Source organism: Botryllus schlosseri, chromosome 1 (genome assembly GCF_051294905.1).
Source record: "Botryllus schlosseri isolate E-star chromosome 1, Bs_hap1, whole genome shotgun sequence".
NCBI classification, from domain to species: domain Eukaryota; kingdom Metazoa; phylum Chordata; class Ascidiacea; order Stolidobranchia; family Styelidae; genus Botryllus; species Botryllus schlosseri.
The window spans coordinates 37,945,990-37,971,105 of NC_137236.1; the positions used below are offsets into that span (position 1 = coordinate 37,945,990).

Below are 25,116 nucleotides of genomic sequence, written 5' to 3' on the forward strand. Positions count from 1 at the left end.
TCGCTTTATGGTCAATGTACTATTTTTAGCTGGTTGGCGAACTCCTTTTGTTGGCACATTCCCGGTTGTCGTATTTTGATAAAATTTGACTCCGAGGCGCACAAACGAAAGTGCAACGTGAACAACGTGAAATATGTTGTCTCGATAATTGTTCGCACAAACAGAATTATCCGACAAACGTTTGCCAATGAAGCATAGAAAATTTGACAGAGAGAAAGAGAGAGAGAGTCTATACTTTTTATCCAACCAAAATACAAAACAAACAGACAGGCAACAATGATGAAATAGAAAACAGGCAGCAATCCTGGAGGTCAACTAGTCTGACCACACCCGCGTCCAATAAGCATATTGTCTCTATCAATCTGGATGTATCGAATTGGAGAAAAAGTGGATTAGAATTAAATAAACTGCATTTTACAATAGATAGTTTAACTGGACAACTAGAATTATTTAGTAGTCCGAGTGTTCTCACCGATTCTGTTTTTCGAGTATACTTTTCCCATTCCGGTAACTGCTCCCTTGTCTTTCCAGTCCTTGAAAAGCTGCTTGAACATGGCGGATTCCGCACCGTCATTCACCGTCTCCACCTGAGTGTTCATCGGGTAGCCTTTTGCTTTCAAGTAGCCCTGCGCGACAAAAGTTTAAGACTGAGACACAGGGCATTGTGATATCTTTGTGCAAATACATAGTGATCATAAAATTCCAGGGTTGTAATGACTCAAGTCGCGATTTTTCGGTGACTCGACTTGACTCGAGTCAAGTTCTGAAATTACTCGACTTGAGTCAATTTTTGTATTGACTCAACTTGTACTCGAGTCATTGTGCGTGACTTGAACCAAGTCGGATGGCCAAGACAGACATTTCATTGTAACTTCGAAGAATAGTAAAGTTACCGCATTAATGGTATGTCGTCTATCAGTCCTGATACTTGGAAAATATGGCCGGAATATGTTAGTACTGAGGAAAATTACTATATTACTAATTCCGGCCATTCTATATTACCCGAGTAGAGTTGATAAAAGTGGTTTGAACCGAATTAAACTGAGTAACTGAACAGTGACTTGGACTCTGACTCGAGTCAAAACACTATGACTCGGACTCGACCCTCTACTAGCCGACTTGACTCGGTGGTGAATTGAAAATGACTCGACTTGACTCGAGTCAAAACTATAAAAGTGAGATTGACTTGTGACTCGGAACCTTGTGACTTGGTTGCAACCCTGGAAAATTCTTCAGTTATTTTTAAATCAGATCAGAATTAGAGCTATACAGTTTTTCTCAAATTATACCAGAATTAGAAACATATCTACAGATATTTTTCAAATAGACGATAATTTGAATTATAGCGACACAGTTTTTTGCCAAATCAGATTAGACTCAGAACTATAACTAAATGGGTTTTCCAAATTAGATTAGAACAAGAATTACTGAATTTCAGAAAACTTGTAAATTAAATCAAGTTTAGTCCATATCAATCACAGTTCACTATCAGAAGTTTGCGTGAGAACGAGAACTGTGTGTACAGTTAGCTTAGCTCGTTTCCTACTGTACAGTTCTCGTTTAAATTAGAGCATAAAAACATTTCACGGATTAAATTAGAGTTGTATTACCCGCATTTCACTATAATTAGTCTAATTAGCGAACTAGAATTATATAATTAAAGTTTTATCGTAGTGATATTGTGATATGCAACGACAATCTCTTTCACGCAGTGACGTTTACAGGCCTTCAGTTTTTCGCAGGGTTCTAACCAAGTCACAATGTCACAAGTAAATGTTACTTTTATGGTTTTGACTGGAGTCAAGTGGAGTCATTTTCAAAACACCATGAGTCAAATACGAGTCCGAGTCAGGGTACAACGAGCTGAGTCCGAGTGATGGCGTCATAGCTAGCAATGTTAACTTTCTTGACCAGTCCGGCACATCGCAGAAAACTATCATCGCAAGACAAGCTTAAAATCTCACCATCGCTCTCGCCATGGCGCCACTACGTTCCTCTTTGGTTGCCTTCTTTCCTTTCCATACGTAGATCTTGCTACCGCCGTGGTCGAGTATGTAGCAGTCCTCGTGTTGCAACAGCGACTGGCTCAGCGGCTTGGTCGCAATCTCTTGCACCATCAACTGGCCGGATTGATCCGAAACACTGGGAACGTCAGTTGATAAATTATCAACTAATAAAGCACATATTTTTGCAACTATCAACAAAAATTGTACTGTTTACCCCATGCAATTGTCAAGTAAGTAGTCTAATAAAACGATATGGAACAGGTTTGGCGCAATTCTAACTAGTACCGTAATTTTCCAAGTATAATCCGCAACATTTTCACGATTTTTTGCCCTAAAATCGGGGGGTGCGTATTATACATGGGAACGACACGCTTGAAAAAAACTCCCTCGATAAAAAACTTGAAATCACGCCTTTCTTCATGTTTGTTTCCAATCGCGCATCACTTTCAGCCATCATGCCCAGTAATTCGTATTATCAGTGTAACGCGCTACCAATTAGCAAAAAGCGTGTTGCCAATTAACGAGAGTCGTCTGCACAGCATGCAATCTCCTGCTGAGTTGGTTTGTCGTTTGCACGGCAGCGAAATTAGGTCATTCATTGATTGCTGAACGCGCGCGCGGCAATCCTCGCTAATTCATTAATTCATCAACAGGCCATGTGCGCAAAATATAATCGCTTGCGTAATCAGTCGCACCTTCAACAGGCGGGGGGTGCACGACATGACCGTTGGCCTGAGCAATCGCATCTGACCTCGTGCGCAAGATGTCGCGTCGCCGCCCTCGCAGGCTTTGGCTGCTCTCTACTATGACAATGCCGTTAATTGCATAATGATTAGCGATGGTTATGTCATGATTGTTCGAAAGTGACATCGCAAAACAGAACACCATCGTGTACTAAAACATGTACTGCGAATGCAGGGTGCGTACTATACATGGGTACAGGCTTTTTCCCAGAATTTGCATGCCATTTTAAGGGTGCGTATTATACATGGGGGCGTACTATACTTGGAAAATTACGGTAGAAGCAAAGTTATCTGAAAATCTTGGATTTGAAAAAATAGCAATCACTGCATGGCTAATCCAGTAATTGATGAAAAACTCGAATAACTTCACTTCTACGGGCTGGATTGGAGTCAAGTTGTTTTTCATAGTTTTTGTAGACAAGTTTAACACGCAATTTCATGGGTTAGTCCGCAAAATTTTCCAATTCTAATAGCTTCTCTACTACTAGTTGGAATTGAGCCAAATTTGGCGTGCAACGTGATTTTAACCGAACTAACAATTTTGGCAAATAGCCGCAAAAATCTGGAGATAATAAGGTATTTTTGAACAACTCAAGGTTGTAATATGTGGGCTATTTAGATAGCTGGTTTGTGGGTGCAGGGCTTGAAGATTACTTTCGTTACAACATTCATTGCTGTTATACATTTACTGAAACCCGAACACTTTCCGGGTGCCTCAAGAGTTATCTGCGCACTAAAGGGTTTTAAATGGAGGGAAGGAAAACTAGAATCACAGACACAAAGTTTGTATCCAAATTAGAGTAGAATTAGAATTATAGCTACACAGTTATTTCCTAAGCAGGTTAGAATTAGAATTATAGCAATGAAGCTTTTTCCGTACTAGATTAGAATTGGAATCACTGAATTCCGCGTAATGATAAGAATGGCAAATGCCGGTACTTGTTTCGCAATTTACAGTTCATAGTTTTTTTTCAAATTAGATCACAATCAGAATTATAGCTACACATTTTTTTCGAAGTAGGTTTGAATTAGAATTGCTGAATCCGCGAAAACTGGGACGCTGACTCAGGTTCATTTCTTCTCAAATCACACCTCATTCAAATGAGAATGAGAATAGCAAACGTTTGTACAGCAGTAAGCTTGGCTTGTTTCGCACAATACGGTTCTCCTGTAGCATTTTTAGAAAAACCAGATATTAGATTAGAATCAGAATTAGAGCAAAACCACATTTCACAACTTGGGCTTGAATTAGATTACCCGCATTTTGCTGTAATTAGTCTAATTAGCGCTATCTAATTGTTCAAGTCTGGTTGAGATGGAATAAATCTTCAAGTTATGTACCGTGAACCAGCTGAATTGGATTTCCTTGAAGCTATTCTCCTTGCACCGCACTAAATGCCGATGACACCCCGGAAATATTTTGTTTACAGAGCGTAAGGCCCGCTGTTTACTCAAACCTGGTTCCCTAGTCATTCGAGAAATACGGCAATGATTAACATGTCGCGAGCTATAAAGCCCCGAATGTCCGCGAATATCGACAAATGTTTGCTGAACGCGCACGGCTACCGGTAATGATTTATAGGCCCTTTGCAAGCGGAAAGAAATCAAATATCCACGCGAGCTCTGTAATTTTGTGATTGTTTACTGTCATAGGTCGGAGGCAGACTTGCACATTTTCCATTCTCATACTAAGTAGGGATCGTATTCAAATTACTGGGTAGCTATAAATATAATTTAAACTGTTAATGTACATTGTAGAATGTTCTTTCCCATTCTCTACTAATGGCTGACGATTACGTCTGACGAATGTTATCTGGAAATATTAGTGTTTATTTCAATATGAATATACCATTCAATCATGTATTGAAGTTCTGTACCTCAAAGTGATACGGCTGTTGATATGCAGCGTTCTTTTCAATTCTCACCTAATTGCTGACGATTAGTCCTGACGAGTGTCATTCCCAAATATTCGAGCTTATATCAACATGATTATATTATTCAATTGTGTATTGAAGTTCTGTAGCTCAAAGTGATACGATTGTTGAATGTTGATGTACAATGTCATTTTCAATTCTTAACTAATTGCTGGCGATAACCCTGATGGCTGTCAGCCAAAAATATTCATGTTTACTTCAATATGAATATATTATTCAATTGTATATTGAAGTTCTGTACCTCCAAGAAGCTCATGGATAGCGATTAAAGCAACATCTTGCAGTATTACGCATACATAAGGATGTAATCACATTCTTCTGCCAATAGATACACTATACCTTGTTCACAAATGTTCATTTTATATCGTAGTCCTTATAAAAACAAAAAATTGACCAATCATCCTTTCATGTTTTATAGAAATCGATTTGACATGTAAAATAATTGATTACGATTCCTTGAAAATGATTGAACTAATCCAGACTGGTACTAACTACCAACCCAGTAAGTTGACGGTCAGCACACTACTGGTTTTTATTACTAGTTCCAGTACTAGTTTTAGGTGCGGACCTTGAAAAGTGAGTAGTTCTAGTCGTAGTTCTAGTTGCGCATTTAAAAGCGAGGGGTGGATTTTTTCAAACTTGTACTTATGTTCATGCGGAAAACCGATCTGATTCTGATAAACTAAAAACATATGAATTGCTTCAGAATTGAATCTGGCTAGTTGTGTTTTAGTTGGTTTGCGGATTTTTAAAGGTTGCTAATTCTAGTTCTAGTTGGGAGCTTTCAAAAGTGAGCAGTTCTTGTTATGGTGGATTTTGAAAAGTGAGCAGTTCTAGTTCTATTTGCGAGCTTTGAAAAGTGACTGATTCTAGATCTAGTATTGATTTTGAAAAGTGACAAGTTCTAACTCCAGTTCTAGTTGTGAGTTTTCGGGAGTGAGTGAAAAGTGAGTAGTTCTATTTGTGAGTTTTGAAAGGTGAGTAGTTCTCGTTCTAATAGCGGAGTTTGAGAAGTGAATAGTTCTAATTCCAGTTGCGCGTTTTAAGAGTCCAGCGGTTTGTAATGGCCTGATCTAATCGAATACGATTACAAATCCCGATTACCCCATGCCCCGTCAGAATTGCACGAACAATTCCAATTTAACCTCCTCCCAAATCATCCCCTAAATGGTCACCTCTTTGCAACGGAACAGACATGTTTTGTTTTAAGTCGCAGACTCACTTGAACAACTTGATGTTGCCGAGTTTCTGTCTTGAGACCACGTCGTCCGGGGTGGCCGGCTTCAGCTGCGTTTTCTTGCCGAGAATCTCTTGCATGCCCTGACAACGAGCGAATCAGTTCATGAATGTGTTGTGCGCATAATAACTCTACTAGTATAGGAAACTGTCAATTCATGACATGATTCGACTAATTGAATCCAAATTAACATTATTCGTATTCGAATTCTGAAATTATACCCTCCTCAAGCTACTAAGGGCGGAGATAATGAAGTTGGATTAGCAATAAAGTCGATTATCGCGTTGTCAGGATTTATACACCCAGGATTAGGGAAACCAGTTGATCGCAGCACATAAAGGTAGTGTTATTCTCATGATTTAACAAACTGGAACCGCTGGAACAAACTATAGACAACTATGCGTACCATTCCTACGCACAAATACTCCCGATAATGGCCGTGCCGATTGTCTCCTAAGTAAAGGCTTCAAAAAACAATCAACGAATTTTATACCCACCATTGCAGAGCGCTATCAATATTGTATAACCCGTTTCTTATTTGCACCGTACAAATCGGACAAGACTTTCATTTCGCGATGATGATAATTCTACTTATCACAGTGGCAGTGTCGTTATCAGCAGGCTGCCGTTTCATCCAACAAATTGACAGCTGACAGCCTGTAACGCGTTTTCGCATTATGATGCAACAGATAACGCCACTAGATTGAAAACTCGGACATCTCGACTAACCATCGCGCGAAACCTTTTCCAACTTTATGCGTCCCAATTAGCAGTATTTAATCACACGATTAGCATTCTTGCGGGTCAGCCAACTTTACTATCTCCGCCCTAAGAGTTTTAGTATCAACGAGAATTATAGTTCCGATACTATTTTCCACCGTGGAAACCATAAAACAACGATTGGTTGTAACGCATCATACGGAACATGTAGTAAAAAGCTATGCAGGCTAGTGGAAATGAGGTATCGGTGAAGTGATGATCAACCCTCAGCATTGCCACAAAGTGGAGTAGAATAGGTACTGGTCAGCCCGCAAGTTTACCGGATCACGACCTGACATATCGATCTCGCCTTTCGTCACACGCCACCTCATTTTGTCGCTTGTCCTTTTGTATGATTATAGAATGTAAACATGGAATGCCAACGACCGATTTCGCAGCTTTGTTCCGCTTTGCTGAGGCTGGAGTGGAGAATTGTTTTGCGTAAGCGACTGTAGGATTTCTGGCAGTCCGAAAGCTGTCTTCCAGAGCGTAGAATTTTCTGAATCTGGTCTTGATCGAAAGCTACTGTCGCACCGATTACGAAAATATAAGGTAAAATATGATCAGGCACTGATCCACCTAGAATCCGCCCTCCAAGTCCTAAGTATCGGCATTGTTCAAACAATCGGACAGTAGCAACGGGTCATTGTTATGGCCATTGTGTCACGGTTATCCGATTATTCTGAACAATGCACATTTCAGATATTTGGGGTGATTTTTCGTCAAAGACTGGAGCTTGACCATATTTTTATTCATATTTTCGAAATCAGTGCAACAATAGCTTTCGATCAAGACCAGATTCAGTAATTTCTGCGCTCGGGAAGATAGCTTTTGGATTGCCAGAAATCCTACAGTCGCTTACGCAAAACAATTCTCCCCTCCAGCCTCAGCGAAGCGGAACGAAGCTGCAAGATCGGTCGTTGCCGTTCCATGTTTACATTCTATAGTATGATTTTTTTTCACTTTTCATTCAGTGTGCATGCCTCCTTTTTACATCGCCTAGGCCAAGGCGGCGTCTGGTTTCGAAGACTACTCTAAGTCGTTTCGACACCTTGCTGTGTTTTCATTGTATCGCGGTTTTGTGGTGTTTTGAAATGATGAAATGATCAGGCGAAATAGGCCAAATTATCTTCAACAGGTCATAGAACTGCCATTATGCTCTTGGTCGTCATGCAAAAGCTACACATCTAAACTTTTGATTTCATTCACACTCTAATGGCGTGACAATGAGTGATAGGCCTACTACTACCCAGCAATGTTCCCTCTGAGCTGCGCTCGTGCGCACAAAAAGCCGTAATGATGACCTTGTTTTTAGTCGTCACGAACTGTTATACAAGGGGCCGCGCAGTGAGTTGGCAAGTGCGCGCAGACCCGTGAAGAATTAAAGGGAACATTGGTCAGGAGTCACAACTTCAAAAAGGCTAAATAAGGCAGCTTCAAGGTCTTCGGTTGATTTGAAATAAGTCTGGTGATGAAATTCCTTTCACATCGTTCTCCATATTTGATGAGCATTCGCTGTCACAGGTGACGGACAATAACGGGGGTTTGACTACCGTGCCACTCTTTTGTTTTGTAACAAGGGATAATGGCGGGTTAGAAATGCCATGAATGTCGCACGTCTGAATGTTCCATCAATGTCGCAGTGAAATTACGTCTGAAATTGACACTCCGCTTGTCCCTCGTCTTTATCATATTCATAGTACAACTTTGTTATTAATAACAAATAGAAAATAATATATTATTCATAATCATATACCGTCATCAGACTCACCTCGAATAGTCTTGGGGTCGATTTCTCATCGGAGCCTTCAATGATGTATACGGTGGCTCTACCCCCTCTTTCGCGGCTGTTGATGTCTTTCGCCAATGTCATCGCCTAGCAACGATGAGAAACCAGTTCATGAACAGATAGACACAGGAAGTTATCAGTTAAAAATACTATTGGAAAACTGCATCAATTATTCATGACTAGTCAAGGTTGGACCGACCTTTATTTTTTCCATACGGTTGCTTTCTGGTCCGTTCCAGAGCACGATATGTTTACCGAGATCGAGAATGAAAACATCTCCGAGATTCAATGAGTCCCACGACAGCGGCACCTCAGTTGCTATGACGTTCTTCTTGCCCTGCAAATAAAATAATTAAAAGTGTCAAGCTAATGATACCACAATGATAACAGGACTTGAATACAAATCGAGTATTAATTCCATGATTCGAGACGAATAGAGTGAGATGATGTTTTCCAATATTGAGATTATACGCTCGTTTTGGCTAATAAGACTTAGGCCTACAATATAATACATTGCTGATGTACAATTTTATTTTTAATTCTTTCCTATGATTCTTTCCTGATGATTACCTCTAGAGCCGAAAACATTTGGTTTCCTTCCGATAAGATGTACTACATAATGGTATATTGAAATTATGTACATCCAAGCGTCTTCTAGTAGATTAGAATAGAATATTAATATCAACAAGAATTATAGTTTTGACACTGTCTTCCCACTGCAAAAGCTACGACACCGAAATAAGTCGTATCACGGCAACTAAAACGTGTAGAACAAAGCCACACACGTTAGCGGAAATATAATGTCTGTGAAGTCGTGATCAGACTGTAACATTGTCACATAGTGCAATGAAATAGGTATGGTCGAAAAATTACCAAACTGTTTTTATGCGAAGTAAAACAAGCAACATTTTCTTTGCGGTCACATAAAAAGTATATATTTGAACTCATAATGAGTGATAGTGGAACACCAGACTCGACACGAAGCCTTACACTATATTCAGAATGAAATAACCCAGGCCCTGTTTTGCACTTACTTTGACATGGAGCAGACGACGGACGTCGTATTTGTTTGTCTCGACATGTTTGAATCCAGACGCGACGCCCCCTTTCTTGTACCTGAAATAGGCCCACATTCACGGGTTTTGATTCAGATAAAAACAGAAACTTTCAAGGCTGCATAAATGTGATATGACATTTATATAATTATATTATTTATAATGTTAAATTCATAGCCTACCTTATACTTGAAATGGCCCTCATTCAAATGCTTTCAATTCAGATATAAACAGAGACTTTCAAGACAGCAGAGAGAGAGAGAGTCTTTATTTTCATCCAACCAAAATACATAACAACAGACGGCAATGATGGTGGTACAGAAAATATGCATGCACAGTATTCGGCATTAGATAGGAATGATCGATACGACCTTGAGGGTCAACTAGTCTGATAACACCCGCATTGAACAGGTACATTTGACTCTATACAGTCTGGCTGTAAAAAATGTTAGTTTAAAAAAGGAAAAGGAAAATTTAATGATGGTAGCAAATGATCATTGAAGCATGTCTGGGCGAGGTAGGGCAACAGTGTTAGTATAACGACAAGAGGTGATCAAGTAGGTCTTTTTTTAATCTATTATGAGCCAATTCACGGATATGTGGTGGAAACGCATTCCAGATGATACGTCCGGAGAAGTCGATTGATATCTTTGTTAGGTTGCTATTGGGTGGGGGTAAGAAGATATTTCCCTTCGACGAGGATCTCGTGTAATGGGAGTGGACATTTCCACAGGTATGAAAAAGTCGTCAAACACAGGAGGCTAACTATTGGAAAAATATTTGTGAACAACTTTTGATACTACGAAGCGATATAGTTCGTCAACTCGCGAAATTCGATGCTTACGGCATTAAGGCGATAAATTGGTACGTAAAGGTACAGATGATATCAGCCGTATATCGCACGGTTTCGCAGGGTTCGAATTCTGCACAAAAATGTTGTGCATGTATTTCCCCATACTACTATTCCATATTGCAGGTGAGAGTGGAAAAGAGAGAAGTAGATGGTTAGTAGTGTTGATCTGGAAACCAAAGATTGCAGACGGGTCATCGTTCCCACACACCGAGCTAGTTTTGATATTGTGCATTCAATATGCCAAGTCACATAGGGAGATTTGTTTATCATTTATGTTCACAGGGAAGTTATGATTGGCATTATTTAAAAGGAGCATCTCAGTCTTATCTGCATTCAAACTTAGTCTGTTTGCTTGCAGCCATCTCGACACTTTTGGGAGTTCCCTATTTACAGATGCATGCAAATCATCGACAGTGCTGGAGGTCATAAAGAGGTGAGTATCATCAGCAAATAGGGTTGTACGCAATAAAGATGCATTAACAATGTCGTTTATATATATGAGGAAAAAGTCGGTCCAAGGACTGAGCCCTGTGGCACTCGACAAGTTATATATCTGGTAGTCGTTCTTAATGCCCCCAGTTTAACAAATTGTTTGCGGTTTGCCAGGTAGCTTTCGTGTAGAGTTGCTGCAATACCCCTGATTCCATAGTGTTCTAGCTTGTATATTGAGATTCTATGGTTAACTGTGTCGAATGCTTTGCGGAGGTCGATAAAAATGCTGTAGCCGCATTTTTTGCTTGATTGTTTCGTAATGGTCCGTTACAATTGATAGTATTGCATGGTTGGTGTTGTGGTTTCATTTGAATCCATGCTGATATGACATTATATTGATAATCATAGTATTTATACCGACATGTCCACCCTAAGTATCTTACACCTGGAATGGTTTTCACTCAAATGTTTTCAATACAGATATAAACAGAGACTTTCAAGACCGCAAAGATATGATATTATATTGATTTATACTTACATATTTATGCCCAGCATCTTATACCTGAATAGGCGCCCATTCGAATTTTTCAATTCAGATAATAAAAAGAGAATTTCAAGACAGCATAAATATGATATTATCGGTATTATCATATTATCTATACTTGCATATTTATGCCAAGTATCTTATACCTGAATAGGCCCTCAATCAACGATTTTCGATTCATATATAAACAGAAACTTTGTAGACTGCATTTACATTATATTTCAATTATCACCATATTATTTATCATTACATGTTTATCTTAAGTATTTTATACTTGAAATGCCTCTCATTCAAATGTTTTCAATTCACATATAAACAGCATATTTCAAGGCAGCGTAGATATGATATTATATTTATAATCTTATTATTTATACTGTCATGTTCATCCTAAGTATCTCATACTTGCATGAGTTAAATACATTATTATGCAATGACCAGAGTCTTGAAAGCATTTTTCAAGTTTAATACTGCCTTCAGTCACCCATTACAAACAGAAACGTTGAAAAAAGCCTCAGATATCTGCCGGCTACCTTCCATGTCTGGTTTTTGAGCATAGATCAACTTACACAATGCCCGTCTTGAAGTAGCTTTTGAAAATTTCCGATTCGTTCCCCTGCACTTCACGGTGCTGAACTGGCTGGCCACCGAGATGGTCGTCCAACTGTGTCGTCAGCATCGCTGCCGCACCTACAAACAGAAAAATTTCCTCAATACACAATTGTTAGGACATAGTAAAGACCAACGTGACTTTTACGACAACGCAACTGCTCCCTGTAATACGTAAAGACGTGCTTCCTGCACTTCAACAAAGCAATGTAGTTTACGAATACAAGTGCCACCGTGATTGTGGCTACATGGAAGGAACGTCAAAGTGTTTGCAGGAACGCATAAATCAGCACGTCCCTAGATTTATTAGGACACGCGCATCACGCTCGGTGAAAAGCTCACCCTGACTCGTCCGCTCAAGCTTGATGCTCAACAATCAAAGCCCATAAATTCGGCCATTGGCAAACATCTGTTAGATAATACCGCTTGTGGGAAAAATTATCGAGAAAACAGATTTTGTGTCGTTGGGACGGCCGTTCACACTTCCATTTGTGTGCCTTGCAGTCGACTTATATTAAAATAAACCAGACAAGGCTTTGTCAACAAAAAGAGTTCGTGTACCATGTAAAGATAGTACGGTACATTGAACGCTTTCATGCCAGTGACATCATATTTTGTGATACGGTTGTTGATACACGATGTTCTTTTCCATTATCTACTAGTTGCTGACGATTACCCATGACGAGTGTCAGCCAAAAAAATGCGGTTTATTTCAATATGAATATACTATTCAATTGTACATTGATGTTCTGTACCTCCAAGAAGCTCTGCAATTGAATCATAAATTTATATTGAAATAAATCCGAATATTTTCGGCTAACACTCGCCATGGGTAGATCAGTGCCAATTACTGCAGTATTGCGCAGCTCCAATTCGATAAATACGAGACATAACAATATTTTTAATTCGCTGTACGCTTTTTACTCATGACCAGGGAACGAACAACTGATTTTCAGCTTAATTCAGAAAAAGCCGTTTCACCGCTTAATTCGGCCAAAAGTGAGCAGAAAGTGTCCGAATACGCGGAGTCAACAGTACAAAGTTGTTTCAAAACCTCTACTAGTTGCTGACGATTACCGCTGACGAGTGTCAGCCAAAAATATTCAGGTTGATTTCAATATGAAGACATTATTCAATTGCGTATTAAACACAAGTCTCTTACGAGCACTTTCTCTCCTTTTCGCAAGATAGAACAAATTTCTAACGCCAGCTGTTGCAAAACCGACATCAGTTGTAACATCATCGATCACACGATCTGCAGCACCGTATTTACAGTAACAGCAAACATTGTAGCCTTTATGCCGGCCGGCACAATGACTTAATAAGCCAAAGGTGAACAAAATCCCTTTCTTGTCCATACGCATTTTTTATTTGTGTTCATTCACACTTTTCCGAACCATTCATAAAATTCACAATGCCGCCGATCGGACACACAATAGCGGATTTTCTCACAAATGCGGGGCAGATTCAAACATTTGCTTTTCCACCATATTCCGAAGTGCAAACAACGCCAGCAAACAGAGACCTTCCTGACAATGATTGACTGAATATATTGTAAAGATAATCTCCCATTGTAACTCTCTTGTGATGGCATAATTCAGCGTTGTCATTACAGAGCATACCTCATATTATTACCCAAACCCCTGACCCTATTATTATGTATAACCAACAGTAATCTTATCTTGGGAAAATATAAGTTGAACACATCGCTTGGTTACCGAGGTCACCAATTCCAAGCACAAGATAAGATGTAAACCAATGTTCTATGCGTGTAGCAATTCACAATTCAGCTGAAATGATGGATTTATTTTCTGATAAGATCACAGGCACAGCTCACACAGAAATGACTTGCATGCTAAGAGTGTTATCGTCTGGGCAAAATCGGATAGCTTACCTGAGTAATTTGATTATAGATTGAGTACTGGATGCTTCAAGTGTACGAGTACCACTGAGTACCACTTATGACATCACAGCCATGTGAATGTTATGGAAATTTGAAATATGCAGCTTTTATGCATAGGCTTATACAAGGAATTCAATGCCAGTTTTTCATCACATTAAATATGATCTGATATTTTTCGGCCATACTGGTATGTCAATACATTTTATGATAATTGGTTGATCACGACTTAATATATCATTTAGCCAGTTGAAATTTTTGAATTTATTTTTTAAAAATTAGGAAGATTTTTTTCAAATTTTATTGTCGACCCTAGCAATTGCTAAGTTGTCTGCAAAAATGACGCAAAAGAAATTTGACGCAATTCCAACCCCTAGAAGCGAATATATTTCAGTTTTTCAGCAATAATTTCGGGATCACCCACCATTCAAAGCAGTATCGTAAACCGGGGTAACTTTGGACTTAAGGGTAACTTTGGACACTAAGCAGTAAAAGATTTAAATGGTTATTGATGGAAAGGGGTTGCCGCTGGATGTCCAATTCTTTTTCATGAGGCAACAGTACCACAAGTAGTCTCAATAAAAGGTGGATTCATTTCACTACCAGATAAACTTGACCCAACATTGATAAATTAATGGCGGGGGTCAATTTCATCAAAATTAATGGCCATCAAACTTCTTACAACCAAATATAGATAACATGTGATTCATAGATTCAAAACCTGGCAGCAGTTACCTCTAAGTAGTCTTAATCCATGGCAAAATCTCAGTGGGCTCACCCTTAGATCAATACAAGAAAATGTGACGTCCAAAGTTACCCCGTCAAATTTTATCAGAACGGGGTAACTTTGGACAGTGGAAAATGTGATGTTTATAGCTCTGGAAAGTGGCTGCTTCATCTGTGTCAAAGTGTATCCTCAACTATATTCCTTCTGACCGGCCTGCTGGCTTTTTAAAATGGAATGAGAAGGTTAATAAATTAAGAGTTTGCCAAAATATGAAAAATGGGTAGGCAATGAGCTGAGAGATTGTAATCTGGCATAAGCTACTTCAAAAACTTATCACATACTCCTAAAGATGTGCCTGCTGAATATGGGATATCGTATATTATGACAAATAAGGACATAAGAAAGGGAAAGTGATTTTTTAAAGAACAGTAACATATTTGAAATCGGCAATAATTCACGGTAACATGCTTAATGTTTGCTGTCGATTGCTGACACTGCCAGTGGGATACCCCTCATCACCATATGTTATTTATAAGTCCCAATTGGTGAAGGCATGAGGGAAAATTGAGATAAGTGATGAAGAAGGGGGCATTACCCTTCATAAACTACATTTTTTTTGGGGGGGGGTGGATTAGGTAAAAATCATGCAATAGGCCAGACATAAACTATTTTGTTTCAGTTTTAGCCACTGCTCTCATCAACTCATACCAAATAAGCCTCATTTACGAGGTTTCATAAACAATAGAGTGTAAATGCATACAAAAAACTACATTGTCCAAAGTTACCCCACATGCAGGGGTAACTTTGGACACGGATAATTTACGAAAATAAGGTACTTATTTATGACCATGAAGATTTTGGATTAGGTAATTCTAATCTTTGCTCCATGACCCATGAAAAACACAAAACTTGCCTCCCCTATGCCCTAGCATTTCCAAGATACAGAGCGGAATTGTTGAAAATTGTCCAAAGTTACCCCGGTTTACGGTACTGGTAAATCAATACACTTAGTGATAATCTGTTGATCACAACTTCATATATCATTTATACTAACATGTATAGCTTTGTAGAGCATATTTCATATGCTTTGATACGACCACAATGGCAAATAGCATAGAAACTATAACCCGCATTGATAAATTAACGCTTAGTGGAGAGGGGTGCATAATTTAAGTAGACTACTTGACAAAATCATCTACCACTATTAGATTAGAATCATTAGAATTAATACACGATTCATATTCGAATACTCGAATCATTGTGACCAATACTACTTAGTGTAGGAATATTTCAATATCTTTGTGAAAATTTTTGAAGTTCCCGAATTCAACAAATACCGCATCTTGCCTTGTTCGTCTGTAGAGCATTCCTGGCCCAACCAAAAGTGAAGCTCCCATTTGTTGCCTCTCGTCTTCTTGTCATTGGTCTGCGAATGTTGGCAATTTAAAACTGACTTATCTCCACTATGCAGGGGTCTGTATTGAACACGGGGTGAGCTGGAACATGGTTAGGCCTACATTACAATGTTTTGGCGGCAATGAATCTCAACTACAAGTAAAAGTGTTGGAAGTTAATTTACATGTCGTCTCATTGCCACCGAAACTGTGAAATGTGTAAGATAGAGACAGAAAGAATCGTTATTGGCCAACGCTGCAAATAAATAATATAGGTAACAAATATGCAATAAGGTGGAATGTATGTGATAGCCCTGTACAGATAACTATGGTATAGATCTGAGTCTGGCTATACCAGAGTCATCAAGCCGAGCATCGTACTAGGAAAGGAAAGGACATAGTTTATTTTTGTCCTTGATGTTTTTGTGTCATATACACCGACTCATAACACACAAAAACATGATCTGTGCATATGCATACCATGAATGCACGATGTGCATATGCCGCTGGACAAGTCGCAGAAATAGCCTTTTAAGGTTTTCAAGTCTTGCACCACCCCTCCATGCTTTCCCAGTACTGCATGAGCGCCAAGCGGGGAAGTCATGGATACCAGTGTTACTAATCAGGTCTTTGGTCTGACCCGGCCGGGGATCGAACCCACGACCTACCGATCAAGAAGCCGGACGCTTCACCATTACGCTATCTCGTCTTACTACAGAAGTCGTCACCCTCAAAACTTCAGATTACCACACGCAAATACAAATCTTGAAAAACAAACAAAAAAGCACACAGCATCACAGAAAATATACTGATAAATGAAAAAATAAGGTCATGGTAAACACAATTTAGCGGTAGTTTGAGAGCAGAGAATCAAATCATTACAGAGCTCGACCAACCGTAAGTTATTTCATGCAAGCAGAGCAGACTTTTACAAACTAACAATTTAGTCGGTTGACAGTTATTCGAGTAGGCCCACCAGTAGTTTTATATCTAGTTGCGAGTTTTGAAAAGTGAGTAGTTCTAGTTCTAGTTCTTGATTTTATAAAAGCGTGTATTTCTAGTTCTAGTTACTGATTTTATAAAAGTGAGCAGTTCTAGTTCTAGTTGCGGATTTTGAAAAGTGAGTGACTTCTAATTCTAGTTCTAGTTGCGGATTTTGAAACGGGACTAGTTCTAATTCTACTTCTACCTGCTAATTCGAAATTCGGTATTTCCATTTTTAAAGGACTTTAGTTGTAGGTTGTCAGTTTCGAATTCTGAGTACCGTAGTTCTAGTTCTAGTTGCGAATCTTGTAAATCTAGCAGTTTGCACGAGGTCGCAGGCCGCACGATAAATCCAAAGCAAATGTGGAAAGGGTCTGGCATAAACGACTGCAGATGTCCAAAGTTGCAACGTCATGAAACCAAATCAAGAACGAACACGTCAGTTATCTATCTCGAGTCAAAGTCAAACCTACTCGCAGGATAATGTAGGCGTCTCCTACAAAGAAGTTTCCGAAGCTTTCTGCCGGCACTGGCGCCAGGTCCATGTTCTGAAAGCAAGGAATCGTTGAAAATGCAGCTGACACAACAATATGGCCAAGCCAGTAGGGGTGTACAGAAATAACTATATTGTTAGTTTCACGCAGGCGACCAATATCGAAATTGCCAGACACACCATTACACCATTGCAGCTAATGCAAAATGACAAATGCGACTACGAATTCGGTGCCAATTTCATAAATATCTGTTGGATAATCCGATTTGTGCGAATAATTATCGAGACGACCGATTTCGAATCGTAGGGCGAGGCCGTTCACAATTCCATTTGTGTGCCTTGGAATCAACTTTTATCAAAATACACCAACCAAAACTCTGTCAACAAAAGGAGTTCGTGCACCACTTAAAAATAGTACATTGAACGCTCTCTCATTCGAAATTTCATGCTGGTGACGTCATATTTTGTGATACGATTGTTGATATACTATGTTCTTTCCAATTCTCTACTAGTTGCTGACGATTACCCCTGACGAGTGTCAGCCGAAAATATTCGGGTTCATTTCAATATGAATATACTATTTAATTGTATATTGAAGTTCTGTACCTCCAAGAAGCTCTATAAATATATTCAGTTACCGCGATACATGGGTTATATCACATCGTCGTTTTGACAGTTTCTATATAAAACGTGACGGAAATTTATCCAGATACCACTTCATACTTCATACAAATTTTATGGTGTAAAACAGAGGTTCGTAAAGTAGGCTATGGGTTGCGACCCATTTGGGTCTAAATTTGGGTCGCCAACGCACCAAGCGATATTTTGATATGCAGGGTTCTAATGACTCGAGTCATTTTTTCAAATGTGTAAAATGACTCGACTCAAGTCAATTTGTGTATTGACTCGACTTGCACTCAAGTCATCGTGCATGACTCATATGACTCGAGACTAGTACGGCCAAGACAGACATTTCATTGTAACTTCGAAGAATAGGCCTAGTGAAGTCACCACACGATTGGTATTTCGTCTATCAGTCCTGATACTTGGAAAATAGGGCCAGAACCAGGATTGAGGAAAATTACGATATTATGAATGCGAGCCATTCGATATCACTCGAGAAGAGTTGACAAAGTGGGTTGAACCAGATTGAACTGATAACTGAACAGTGAACATACTGTAATAACTTGGACTCGGACTCAAGTCAAAACAATATGACTCAGACTCGACCCTCTACTCGCTGACTTGGACTCGGACTTGACTCGAGTCGAAACTATAAAAGTGAGATTGACTTTTGACTTGGGACCTTGTGAATTGGTTACAACAAGATATTAACTAGTTTACTTCAATGTGATTATATCATTATATCATGGTACAGTGAAGACTCCAAGAGTCTCCACAATTAAGAAGCTCTCATACTCATTTGTTAGCCAATCAGACGCATGTCAATTATGTAAAAGAGGGCTATCGGTATCCGATAAATTGACGAGTCATACCATTCGCTAAGATACGGGCACCAAATTTACTGCCTCCATATTTGAAGTGATAATCAATGAAGCAACATGAGGGAAGGTAAACATACCGGGCCATCAAATATTAACACTTGCCCTAGATCGCCATATTTGGAGAGGCAGGTAGACGTTCAATAGAGGCGTGTCAAATTTCAATGAAATTCTGTAAATCTTGAGCTTGATAGCTGGATAACTATTAAGGCTAGACACTCATTATAATTGTATAGTATATTCATATTGAAATGAGCCCGGATATTTTCGGCTGACACTCGTCAGGAGTAACTGTCAGCAACTAGTAGAAAATTGCAAAGAACATTGTATATCAACAATGGTATCACAAAATATGACATCACTGGTATGAAATTTCAATAATCGTGTTGAAGAGAGCGCTTAACCCCAATGTAGGTCTGCTATTTTTAGATGGTACACGAACTCTTTCTGTGAGAACAGATTTGGTTGGTGAATTTTGATATAAAAGTCGACTCGGGTCACATGCGTAAAATGACTCGACTCAAGTCAATTGACTCGACTTGTACTCGAGTCATGGTGCTTGCCTCGGAACAAGTCATACGACTCGAGACTAGGACGGCCAAGACAACATTTCATTGTAACTTCGAAGAATAGTGAAGTCACCACATGATTGGTTTTTCGTCCATCAGTCCTGATACTAGGAAAATAGGGCCAGAAACTGTTAAGAATGATGGAAAAAAAGTTGAAAAAGGGGGTTGAACCAGATTAAACTGAAAACTGAATATTGAACATAATGACTTGGACTCGGACTTGACTCGGTGGTGAATTGAAAATGTCTTGACTTGACTCGAGTCAAAACTATAAAAGAGAGAATGACTTGTGACTCGGAACCTTGCGACTCGGTTACAACCCTGCACCAGGGCACCCAAATGAATGTGTCAACTCATCGTAATGTTATAACAGTATGAATGACTTGGAACGTTGAATGTGTATATTTTATGCGGCCATAAAGAATTTAATCACAGTTCAACATCACATTGAAGATAATTTGGTGATTTTCTCGACCATAGGCTACCCATTTCATTTCACTTTATTAAAATAATGTGGATTGACCATAAATTCACAAATATGTCATTGCCATGAATGTAGCTTTGTAGAACATTTTCGTATGCTGAATTACGGCCAATTGAGATTTGAAGGCCTCCAAAGTGGAAAATAGTATCGAAACTATAATTCTAGTTGATGAATTAACTCTTTATGACAAGGACCATATAGCATGCGAAGAGAACATTGTAAAATGATACAATTGACTCCGTCAGTTACATCACATAACAGTATGACGATGTCACAATGTGGACATTGTGCAGTGCCCCAATCCACAACCATATCACTCAAGGAAGAGATTACGAAGGTTGGAGATAGTATGCCGCCATAAATCTTATCCCTTTGGCTAATGAATATTTCCAAAGTATTTTAAGTGTGCCAATCGTGTAAAATGAAAAATCAAGTTTCCGGACACTTGTCAAAGCACTCGAGAATATCGAGGGTCATACTGCGGGAATAATAGGAGCGCAGAACATGTAGGTATGGCGGACCTTTTTCAAAGAGAAGATGTACTTCACGCCGGTGTATAAAATGATCATTCCGACGTAGTACTGATCAATTACGGTACACAAAATAACTTGGATTCTAATCAATGGGTCGAATTAATGACCATATTGATCTTTAGCAGTAGTAGGCCTGCAACTGACTTTCAAACCATTGAATGAGATGGTTACCCCTCGAATCTTACCGTATGGTAATTGAAACTGTTTTGAAATTTATCAAATAACTATATCAAACACACAGGCGTGAGACATATTGTAAAATATGGCTTATGATTATCAATTTTGGGGGCATCTCGCTAAGGGCGTGGTAAATTTTCTAGCAAATTAGCATAGATCTTCAAATACTAGCCAGCACCAGCATAATACCAACATTGAAATAGTCTGTACAGTGTACACAGAGGACTAGAAGATATCAAAATTTCATGTAGCAAGATACTCTTCTTATATAGGCTATTATAATTTATTAAAATTCACTGTTTAAACATATAATATAGATGATTGAACAAAATTGCAGGATAGGCCTATTCTTTACAGCAACTGAATGATATTATTCTCAAACAAATTTAATTTCTATTACAAAAATTTCGGCGTAAAAACATAGCGAATTTGAGAATTCGACTTGTTTGTGGGTCATGCGCAGTCGATTTAAATGGCACATTTTGCGTTTGTGAATTAACAAGATTTTGTATTCAGCGTACCATGTTTTTATGTCATTGACATCAAGTAGCGATCATTGTATTTGTTTACGACCGCAAATACCAATTCTTTGCAATAGATGAGTTGCATACTTGGATATGATATGGAATATTATAATTAAATAGTATATTCATATTGAAATATTGAAAAGAGAGAGCGTTCAATGTACTATTTTTAGGTGGTACACGAACTCCTTTTGTTGACAGAGTTTTGGTTGGTGTATTTTGAAATTTTGAAATACATTGAACGCTCTCTCTTTCATGCTGGTGACGTCATATTTTGTGATACGATTGTTGATATACAATGTTCTTTCCAATTCTCTACTAGTTGCTGACGATTACCCCTGACGAGTGTCAGCCAAAAATATTCGGGTTCATTTCAATATGAATATACTATTTAATTGTATATTGAAGTTCTGTACCTCCAAGAAGCTCTTCAAATATTATAATTACACAGCAGCTCACAAGTTAAGATACATACAATGCGGTGGTTTACATGTCCAGATACAAATATTGAAATACCGACTTTTGCTTGAAATCAACAAAAGATCGAACCAAACCTCAATTCTCCATATTTGCAGCCCAGGCTTTTGTCCCGCTTTTTCGAACTCCGGATAGTAACCTTCCCGGGCCATTTTGAAGTCTGGTGAAGATATTATGGTCAAGAAATGTAGAGGTAAGTCTGCAAATCGAAAGTGTTATAATTGAGTTCAAGGTTTTCCATCTTTAGTACTAGAACAAGAGAAAGGAACATAATTATGCAACATTCCTGTTCCGATATTGTACCTGAAGAATAGAAATGTATCTAGCTTTATTATTTAGGTAGAATTTCACGACTATGGAGGTAAAACTATATAAAATTGGACAAACTACCTATCTAGTTAGTTAACAACCAGCTATATACTGTTTTTAGTAGTTCTAGATCTAGTTGAGCATTTAAACAGAAATTTGTTGCCCAACAACTAGAAAACATGTGTCATTGTTTGACGCGACTCGTGATGCAAATGATGATGTTCTGTTGTGTAATGTTTTTGCCGTCATTTCCAGCTCAGAGTCATCGCTACTAACAGTGGCATAGCCAGGGGACCCCTAAAAACCCTCCCATTTCAAATTGAAACTTCGTCCTTCTAAAACGCCGATTCTATATCAAATATCTCTTGACCTAGCTAATTTGAAATTTAGTAATTGATATGTAGTTGTTTCATAATTAAATCTAGTTAATTGCATTTTAGTTGGTTCTAGTTCTAGTTCCAACATTTTAAAAGTGAGTAATTCTAGTCTTAGTTCTAGTTGCAAGCTGTCGAAATACAGCAGTTTGCACAAGTCTGATCAAAACTGCTGCTATATAGGAAAAATTGGAACTAACGCAAAAATTCATCACTTTTTCAGCTACCAATCTCAAGTGTAACTCGTCCGAATGACGACATTAGGCAGTCTAAAATATTCAGTGATGATAACTGATGTTATTTACCACATTCGAAAATACGGATAATGCGTAGGCGCAATGCCCAGAAAAGATTTGTTATTTGTTGCCAAGTTTATGTATCAGTTCCACTGCCGCCACTGCCCCGAAAACTTTAGTGACTTCTTTACCTCGGTATCAAAAGTGCATAAGTACGACACACGCGCGTCTACGTCGTCCAACTACCATATGGTAGACAAGAAAGATCATCTCTTATCAAATATGGCGGGCCTGATTTGTGGAACAGTATCTCGTCAGCTATCTAATCATCGAGCATGTCCATATTCAAGTCGAAATACAGACAATTTCTACTGAATCAATACTATAGTTAATCCTCTAATCTACGGACCACGACCTGACATATCGATCTCGCCTTCTGACACATGTCACCTTTTTTGGTCACCTGTCCTTTTCTATTATATTCTTTTACTTTTCGTTCAGTGTGCATGCCTCCTTTTTTACACCGCCTAGGCCAGGTGGGTGTCTGATTTCGAAGACTATTCCAAGTCGTTTCAACACATTCCTATTTTTCATTGTATCGCAGTCTTGTTGAATATTGAAATGATGAAATTGTTAGCAAAAAATTGAATTGAATTAATCCCGATGATAGGAGAATTTATAGTTCTCAAGAACTTCCTTCCAAGAACACCTTCTATCTAATCATTGCATGGAAATCTTGTGGTGTTTTGATCACACGAAATTATTAACATTATTAACTGATACTGATGGACAATCTATGAGAAATAGATTATCAAATTATCGAAAAGAATCAATTTGAAATCTATAGGCATCTACATACCGACACTCAACCTGTCCAATTATGTATATGAAAAGCTATCTTGACATTAATGCGCTATCGGCTATATAGGCAAACACAGTTTATTTGGATTGGTTCACGTATAAATCAGTCTGCGCTGCTAATACGTTGAGTACAAAATGATGACTAGTTCAGAGGCTATAATATATGCACACAATCGCTAAGTAGCACATCGGCATACAGCACATAATGACAAGACAGCTATTGTTTGCAGCATGTACACATTCTCCCTCATATATATCTATAAATCTGAGTATGTGAAACTTTTCTCGGCGCTAGAACACTACCATGCGACCACGAGCGAGTACTGCGAAAGCGAATGCAGCGTGCCCAGCAACCGCTACGAATCGACAGGCAGTGACGTCATACTTTGTTTACATACTGTTTACTCATCTCTCATCAGAAAATATTAATGTGGGAATTACACAGACGTCGGTAGATCTTACCAGACACCGCATAGTTACCTGACCAATTAATTTTTATCAAGCATGCGATACCTGCGTTTCGCATATCGTTTCAAAGCTGACCTGTCCTGACCATCCATCTTTTCATTTGCTCCATATCGTCACCTAACGAGATAATATTAATCACTAAGGGCAAGTTTTTTGCAACTTCTGCAACTTTTTACAGCTTCCGGCGGTTTCCTAAATACTCAGAATTTATGTCGTATTAAGTTGATAACTGTTTTGGGGTATTTTATGTTGCAACTTCTTTCAGTTTTTTCATATTTTACTTGCAAATTTTATCAAGTATTACGCAAAATGTGAAGTAGTGATTTAAAAAACATGCTCTAAAACTATTTCTAAAATGGTTCTATTCTTTTTGATTCGAAAAAAGCTATGTGCTGAAATAACTGCACCTCACTGTTATCTATGACGCAAAAGTTGGCTTGCAAGCTAGAAGTTCAACAACCCCAGCCTAACAAGCACGACAGTATCATCATCATCATCATCATTGGTTTATTAGCAATTTTATCAGTTCAATACACCACAAAAATGCGATACAATGAAAAGACAGGAAGATGTCGAAGCGACAAGGAGTAGTCTATGGAATCTGACACCCACCTTGGCCTAGGCGATGTAAAGAGGAGGCATGCTGCACACTGAATGAAAGTAAAGAAGATAGTATAGAAGAAGAATGCGACAAGAAATAGGGCGGCATGTCATGGGAAGCGAGATCGATAGGTCAGTCGTGGTCCGGTAATCTTGAGGATGGACTGTATTTATTTAGTAGTAATTGCTTGTATTTCGACTTGAATGTGGACATGCTCGTCGACTGTCGGATGGCCGGCGGGATACTGTTCCACACATCAGGTCCGGCATATTTGATGGAGCGATGATCTTTTCGGTCGATCATATGATATTTGGACGACGTGGACGCGCGTGTGTTGTACTTGTGCGCTTTTGATTCAGAGGTAAAGAAGTCATTGAAATATTCGGGGCAACGACCGCAGTGAAACTGATACATAAACTTGGCGATTTCTAGTACCCGAACGAAATTAGAAGTGAAAGCATACGACTTGGATTTTAGCCAAGCCCGCACAAGCGGCAGTGGGTTGCTTCTCTAGTCTTTCAAGTTCAAGTTTTGTTGGAATAGGT

General features: G+C 38.8%; 1 protein-coding gene across 1 annotated transcript in view; it reads right to left on the bottom strand.

Annotated features, from left to right (window-relative positions):
- LOC145449122 (villin-1-like) overlaps nucleotides 1-21,955 on the bottom strand; it is a 31,439-nt gene extending 9,484 nt beyond the window's left edge. Inside the window, exons 1-10 of the mRNA XM_080327600.1 lie at nucleotides 21,800-21,955; nucleotides 17,437-17,511; nucleotides 15,933-16,011; nucleotides 11,919-12,039; nucleotides 9,503-9,584; nucleotides 8,668-8,805; nucleotides 8,451-8,555; nucleotides 5,906-6,003; nucleotides 1,965-2,142; nucleotides 473-626 (exon numbers count right to left, since the gene is read on the bottom strand). Coding sequence (XP_080183726.1) covers nucleotides 473-626; nucleotides 1,965-2,142; nucleotides 5,906-6,003; nucleotides 8,451-8,555; nucleotides 8,668-8,805; nucleotides 9,503-9,584; nucleotides 11,919-12,039; nucleotides 15,933-16,011; nucleotides 17,437-17,511; nucleotides 21,800-21,874 — 1,105 coding nt within the window. The 5' untranslated portion in view covers nucleotides 21,875-21,955. The remainder of the gene's footprint in view (nucleotides 1-472; nucleotides 627-1,964; nucleotides 2,143-5,905; nucleotides 6,004-8,450; nucleotides 8,556-8,667; nucleotides 8,806-9,502; nucleotides 9,585-11,918; nucleotides 12,040-15,932; nucleotides 16,012-17,436; nucleotides 17,512-21,799) is intronic.
- Nucleotides 21,956-25,116: the final 3,161 nt, after the last annotated feature.